Here is a 6799-nt window from a genome sequence, read left to right as displayed (position 1 = left end):
TGTGTTGAGTTGAGCAGATAACAGGATAAGATATGGATGATTGATCTCACTGAAATATTTATGAATAAAATTAAAAAAGAAATTTTATGAAACAGAAATTCACTTTCTAAGAATAAAAATTGCATATTTCATATTTATATTTTTTAATATTTAATAAATATTATTCGTAACGAAATAAAGAATAGAAAAATTTATTTTCCGTTACCGAACAATTAACATCGTGGACTCGTGGTCAAATTCTGAGTAACCCTTCGTGATCCCTGTTGCATAGGATCCTTACCCCCTCATCGCAGCTTCACTGTCCACGTGTCAAATCTCCTAACGGCTAGATTTTCCCAATGCGGAGCCATGACAGCAGAGCGCACAAGTGGAGCCCATGGGATCTCCTCGTCGACGAAGAAAAAGACGAACCTTTTGTAGCTTTCCTTTTCACTGAACCGTTACTACTCTTCTTCCCTTCCTTCCTCTTAAACCCCTAACTTCACCCTCTTTTTCTTCCTGTCTCTCACCCAGCCATGACTGTTGCAGACGCAGCCACTGCCCACACCAAGAAGCTCATGAAGCTCTTTATCTCTCTTCTCCGCAGAGGTTTCAGCTCCTCCAAATGGTACATTTTTCCTCATATTTCTTCAAGGTCCCGAATGAACACAGTTGCTTGTTATTATCAGTTTTTTTCCTCACATTTTCTTGGTAAAATCCAACCGAGATGGTCTGTTCTCGCAAAATCTTAAGGAAAGAATTTTTGCTCCGCCACCAGAAATTCTAGTTATGTTTCTCGTTTGATTACGGAATTAAGCTAAACAGCATGAATGGGTGAAACAGCAAAACGGCGGCAAAGATGGCGGTGGCGAGGATAAAGTTGCTGAGGAACAAGAGAGAGGTGGTGGTGAGGCAGATGAGGCGAGACATTGCGTTGCTTCTCGAGTCTGGTCAGGATGCCACTGCTCGTATCAGGGTAATCTTCGTTTAGCGCTCACAATAGCCATAGCTGATGCGTTATTCTCAAATCTCTCTTAACGTTTTCTTTTAAACTTCAAGTGGAGATTTTTCACCCTCCAAGTATCACCTTCTTAATGATTGACTAATTGATTCAAAACTCCCGGCGAATATAATCTGTTATTTTGCTTCAAAAGGATGGCCACTCTGTTACAAAGAAAGAGAGATTATCACATATTTGATACTGTTGATTGCTGAGTCCGTTTATCATATTTTTAATACCTGTTTATTGCCGTCCATCTTGCGTGTTTTGGAATCAGTGCACCATTTACGCCAAGGACTCCCGGGGGGGGGGGTTGTTCGGTTGGTATTGATTTAATTTCAATAGTACTTGCGGATGCGTATGTACCAGAGCTCCTAGTGTTCTATATTTGATATTGTTAAGTGTGAAGTGCATGTGTTTAGATGGATCGTATAAGAGAATGTAAATAAATGTTTGCTGACTCATGTTTCTAGTTAATATGGTCTTCTTTGATAACACGGCTCTGCTTTTGAGATGCTAAGTGCTAAATAGTCAATAATAATGAACACAGTGTGGGCAGTTCACCAGATCAGCTATAAACGTCTGAGCAAAGTTCCTGCTTAAAGGAAGTTGAAGTTTTGATGGAAAATGATAATCTATCTTCAAGTCATAGGTGCAATTAATCAAATGGAATGATGGGAACCCTTTGAATATCCCCCTCTCCTTGCTTTGCAGGTTGAGCACGTGACGAGAGAGCAAAATGTTTTGGCTGCAAATGAGCTCATTGAGCTCTTTTGTGAGTTGGTCGTGGCTAGACTTTCAATCATAGCAAAACAAAGGTGAAAGATAGGCAATTTTTTTTATTAGTATTATTTGTAAAGTTAGTATTTGTGAAAATTTTGATGCCAATCCAACTTATTTCAGGGAATGCCCTGCAGATCTAAAGGAAGGGATTGCTAGCTTAATATTTGCAGCCCCAAGGTGCTCAGAGATTCCAGAGCTATTGGCTCTTAAAGACATCTTTGAGAAGAAGTATGGGAGAGATTTTGTATCCGCTGCTACTGATTTGAGACCAAACTGCGGTGTAAATCGCTTGGTAAGCCTTGTTTTTGGGGGAAAATTACAGGGACTCTCTACGAGTTTTGCTAAATTTACATGGACTCACCTTCGTTTTGAAACTTAGATCTCACAAAAAGTAAATTGTAATGTCCTCTATTGGGTCTTGTTATATTGTGCAAACCTTACTTTCTATTTTCAGAAATTTAATGTCCTCTATTGGGTCTTGTTATATTATGCAAACCTTACTTTCTATTTTCAGAAATTCACTTAAATTTGCTTAAAAACAAAGAATAAATTATGCATACCTTCTTCCTATTTATTTGCTTATATTTTGAAATAAAGGGGATGTGTGTAATTTCAAACTCATGGGATGTTTGTATAATTTAGTCTTCTTGTTTTAGGATTTTTTTCTTGTTAGTTTTGAAAATAGAGAGAAGATCTGTGTAATTTTAATGAAGTTTTCAGAAGTTTTGTATTCATTTTGAAAATGGAGTGGGTGATTTGTGTAATTTTGTCAAAAGTCATAAAGGTCTCTGTAATTTACTATTATTTAATTTGGTGTTTGCAAACTTTGTATGTTCTCTCAGAACTTATTAAGAACTTGTTAATTGCAATGATTATTAGCTAATTGACAAGCTCTCGGTACGAACACCTCCTGGTGAAGTAAAGTTGAAAGTGATGAAGGAAATAGCTAAGGAATATCAGGTTGAATGGGATACAACAGAATCAGAGAAAGAACTTCTCAAGCCTCCAGAAGAACTAATAGTATGTAATTTGTCTTTCTTTTCTTTTTGGTTTTTCCTCGTCTTGTATTGAAAATTTGGCTCTTATCTTTCATCTCCAGGAAGGGCCAAATAATTTTGTCAGTGCCAGCAACTTACCAATCAAGCCTTCCACAACTACTCAATTCATGGAAACTAAAAAGCCTACTTTCAGGTAATTGATTGAGAATTAGTAGTATGGGATATTAAATCTCACATTGAATAGAATGGGATATGTGATACAAAGTCTCACACTACGTAAAATGGGATGTTTATTTAAATGGGTGGGTTCTCCCACCTTAACAACTACTCCCTCCGTTCCTTATTATAAGAGACAAATAACCGATTTACGTTGATCAAAAAAACAGTTAAAATTAGTTAAGGACAATCAATGTGTAAAAAGTATAATTTTTTTTTCAAAACTACCCTCATTAATAAGGAGAGAGAACATGAGAGAGAATAATTAAATTATTAAAAGAAAGAGAAGTATGAGGGAGAGAGAGTGTGAGTTGGAGACAATAAATATGGGTAAAATAGGAAATCAACACAAAAAAATAGAGACAACTTTTAAGTGTCTCTTATATATAGGAACATGCCATAAGCATCAAATGTCTCTTATAATAAGGAACGGAGGGAGTAGTTTTTAGGGAAGAGTTCCTCATTCCAGTTAGATTTATGAAAACTAACAAGCATACTTCAAAGTAATTAATTGAGACTTGGTAGTATGAGATATTATGCCCCACACTAAGTAGAATGGGATACGGGATACAAAGTCCCACATTGAGTAGAATGGGACCCTCAGTGGGGCATTTAAGTGGATTGGTTCTCCTGCCTGCCAACTAGTTTTTGGGGAAGGGTTCCTTATTCCACTTAGATTCCCTATAAATTGGTATTAAAGCCATGTTGTTGACATTTCTAGAGGGCTAATTGATGAAAAGCCCATCAATTAGTATTAAATTCATGTTGACTTCTCTAGAGAGGATTACCCATGGAGGCTGAGCAAGAGGCCTTTTCATGAAGGGCCGATTGACTTGGGACATTTAAGTGGGTTGGTTCTCTCACCTCAACATCTAGTTTTTGGGAAAGGTTCCTCATCACGTAGGTATCCATCAATTAGAGTCATGTTGACATTGCTGGAGAGAGTATTAGGCTTCTGACCAGTAAGACGCCTTTTCATGAAGGGAAAATTAGAGAATTGAGGTGGGTTATTTTTTCCAACTTAACATCTAATTTTTGGAGAAGGATTTCTTATCCCACATAGGTTACCCATCGACGCATCGGCAAGAGGCCTTTTTATGAGGGGTCAATTGATGGAGACCTGGTATAATGAGATGCTCAATGGGCATTTAAGTAGGTTGGTTCTCCTAACCGAACAACTCGTTTTTGAGGAAGGGTTTTTCATCACACTTGGATACCCATCAATTTATATTAGAGCCATGTTGATGTTTTTAGCGAGGGCTACCCGTGGAGGCTTCTAACTAGCAAGAGGCCTTTCAATGAGAGGCCAATTGATGGAGACTTGGTAGAATGAGATGCTCAAAAGGTTATTTAAGTAGCTTGGTTTTCCCACTTAGATGCCCATCAATTGTTATTAGAACCATGTTTTGATGTTTTCAGAGAAGGCTACCCATGGAAGCTTCTGACTGTTAACATGCATTTGGGTGAGGAGCCAACTGATAGAGGCTCGTTAGAATGAGATGCACAATTGAGTATTTAAGTGAGTTGGTCTTCCCATCTCAACCGCTAGTTTTTGAGGAAGGATTCCTCATCCCACTTGGGTGTGCCTATCAATTAGTGTTAGAGCTATGTTGTTAATGTTTCTAGAGAGGGCTACCCATGTAGGCTTTTGACCGCTAAGAGGTCTTTCCACGAGGGGCTAATTGATGGAGACTTTGGTACCCCTTTCACTTAGGTGCTAATTAGTAACATAAATTTATGCATTTGATGATACTGTGTGCCTCGTGACCAAAAAAAGTAGGGAAAATGATTTTGTGCCTATGAAATATTTACATTTTGTAGTTATTTACTTTCCTTTTCTTTTTCTGGTAATCCATCAGGTCAACAGGCGGTGCTGCCCAGGACGGTAATGTTCAATTTGAAGACTCTAAGTCTGCTGCTGAGGCAGCGGCTGAATCAGCCATGAAAGCCATAGCTGCTGCTGAAGTTGCTGCTTATATGGCTAAGAAGGAAGAAGCTACTCAACGATCTATTTATGATGATAAGTTGAATAACTCAAGAATTAACTCGGCGTTGTTCCAATCAAATAATGGTCTTGCAATGGACCATCAAGTGAAAACTCCAGAGACAATGCACAAGTCGCGTAGCTTACCAAGGTCTGATCATATAAACGGTGAGGATAAAATGCCTACGGACATGCATTCTGAACAGGTTTATAGGAGATACAGCTACAATCCAACTTCTGCGCATTCGGATATAAAATTTGATGAGTCAGATTATGATGAAGAGACTGAAATGGAAGAAGAACCTCACGGTGATTTGCCACCACCTAATCGGCCTCCACCACCAGTACCGTCAGCTCCAGATGGTAATGCTGTTTCTCGTGTTCACCCCAAATTGCCGGATTATGATGAACTTGCTGCACGGTTTGAAGCACTGAAATTCAAGAAGTCCCAATTCTAGTTTATAGACTGTCTTAAATTACTTGCATATATGTATACACAATATTTTTGTTTTGATGATTACGCATGCCCAATATTTAAACACATAAAATTTGATATTATACTTTATAATTTAAAATTGCTGGGTGTCGAGACGTTAGGTGTGAGTATGCTTAACTTGATGTGAGATGTCTCGTATTGGATAGATTTTGTCTTGATGAGAAGTATACAAGTGGAAGAACCGATTGCCCTAAGGTTGTGGCTTAAGATGAGCCAACCTAAACCACCTCTTGACCTTTGCTTTGAGATTTTTTTCTCGCATCAATCAATTTATATTGCAAAGCTTCGTTGTCTCTCATGGAAAAGTTGTAAAATTTTCCAAAGGATGAAACACAAATGGATACCAACCCATCGTCATGGGATAGAAATCAGTCGTCAGTAACTTTCAAACTTGGCTGACACATGCAAATAATTTTAGTCATGAACAATGAACAGATCATGAAAATGCCGTGGTATTATTCCCTGCATGTGATACTTTTAAATGAACTTTGTCAAACTCATCGATAAGTATAAAGAAATTGTTTGCGTTATTCCGAGCCGTGAGTTCGGAGATTACGAAAGACAATAAATTTTCCCCTTTGTGTTAATACTTTTCCCGTCCTTAATATAAGATATTATTTTATTTTTATTTTGATTCTAAATATGAGACCCCAATCTATTTTGTCTATCATATTTATGCACTTTTTTTTTCAAATTAGTCCTTTTAACAATGGTAGTTTAAACCAATAAACTTGATTAGTAAGGATATTTTTGGAAAGATAACATCTATTTATTATATATAACCAACTTAACTTTTTTTATTAATCTCCTTAAATTAGTCAATTAGTTTTTATAATTAGGACCGGAGGTAGTATTCTAGAGAAGGTATATGAAATGTGAGATTTGAATCATATGAAAATTTTCCACTTCTAGTTTCATGAAATTCTTTGATTTCGTAATTTTTTTTAATTAATCATTTTCTATCACTAAACGCAGATCACCAAAGTAGACTTCATCGCAAATTCTCACGTATCTTGCTGGCCCTCCATTCTTTCACACTGACTTTTTTTTTGTTTTTTTGCCGGAGCATTCTTTCGCACTGATGATACACATGTTGAACAAAAGAACTTTATCTAACTAACTTGTCAAATCGAAGAAAAACCAGAAAAATGTGAGAATTATTCAACATACGCTTTTGGGGAAAAATAAATAAATAAATCTGTTGATTAAGACGGCTGTATGGGTCCAGGTTCTTTCTCAGTTTTTAAGCCCTTTTTCTGGTTTTAATATCTTTAACTGTATTCTGCCAATGCTATAATGAATTTAACCTTCCATTTTAAATACTATAATTCTGTTGGTATTAG

The 6799-nt window shown here is 36.9% G+C and overlaps 1 protein-coding gene across 1 annotated transcript; it reads left to right on the top strand.

Moving 5' to 3' along the window:
* The first annotated feature begins 306 nt into the window (after positions 1 to 306).
* On the top strand, positions 307 to 5601 carry LOC114733417 (IST1-like protein). The gene is made up of 7 exons (XM_028920880.1): positions 307 to 607; positions 823 to 955; positions 1694 to 1797; positions 1883 to 2054; positions 2642 to 2782; positions 2862 to 2953; positions 4836 to 5601. The coding sequence occupies exons 1-7, from the start codon at positions 516 to 518 to the stop codon at positions 5416 to 5418; spliced, it is 1317 nt and encodes a 438-aa protein (XP_028776713.1). The 5' UTR covers positions 307 to 515; the 3' UTR covers positions 5419 to 5601.
* Positions 5602 to 6799: the final 1198 nt, after the last annotated feature.

The sequence above is a fragment of the Neltuma alba genome, unplaced genomic scaffold (genome assembly GCF_004799145.2).
Source record: "Neltuma alba isolate B1F8T4 unplaced genomic scaffold, ASM479914v2 tig00012996_pilon, whole genome shotgun sequence".
Lineage (NCBI taxonomy): Eukaryota > Viridiplantae > Streptophyta > Magnoliopsida > Fabales > Fabaceae > Neltuma > Neltuma alba.
The sequence above is the reverse complement of the archived record's forward strand: the minus strand, read 5'-3'. Positions and strand labels throughout refer to the sequence as shown.

What these genes read in the sequence shown, in the direction of transcription:
- LOC114733417 (XM_028920880.1), top strand. Translation starts at nt 516, where the DNA reads ATGACTGTTGCAGACGCAGCCACTGCCCACACCAAGAAGCTCATGAAG. An exon ending in ACTGCGGTGTAAATCGCTTG is followed by an intron (nt 2,055 to 2,641) that starts GTAAGCCTTGTT and finishes AATGATTATTAG; the next exon opens with CTAATTGACAAGCTCTCGGT. An exon ending in AGCCTCCAGAAGAACTAATA is followed by an intron (nt 2,783 to 2,861) that starts GTATGTAATTTG and finishes TTTCATCTCCAG; the next exon opens with GAAGGGCCAAATAATTTTGT.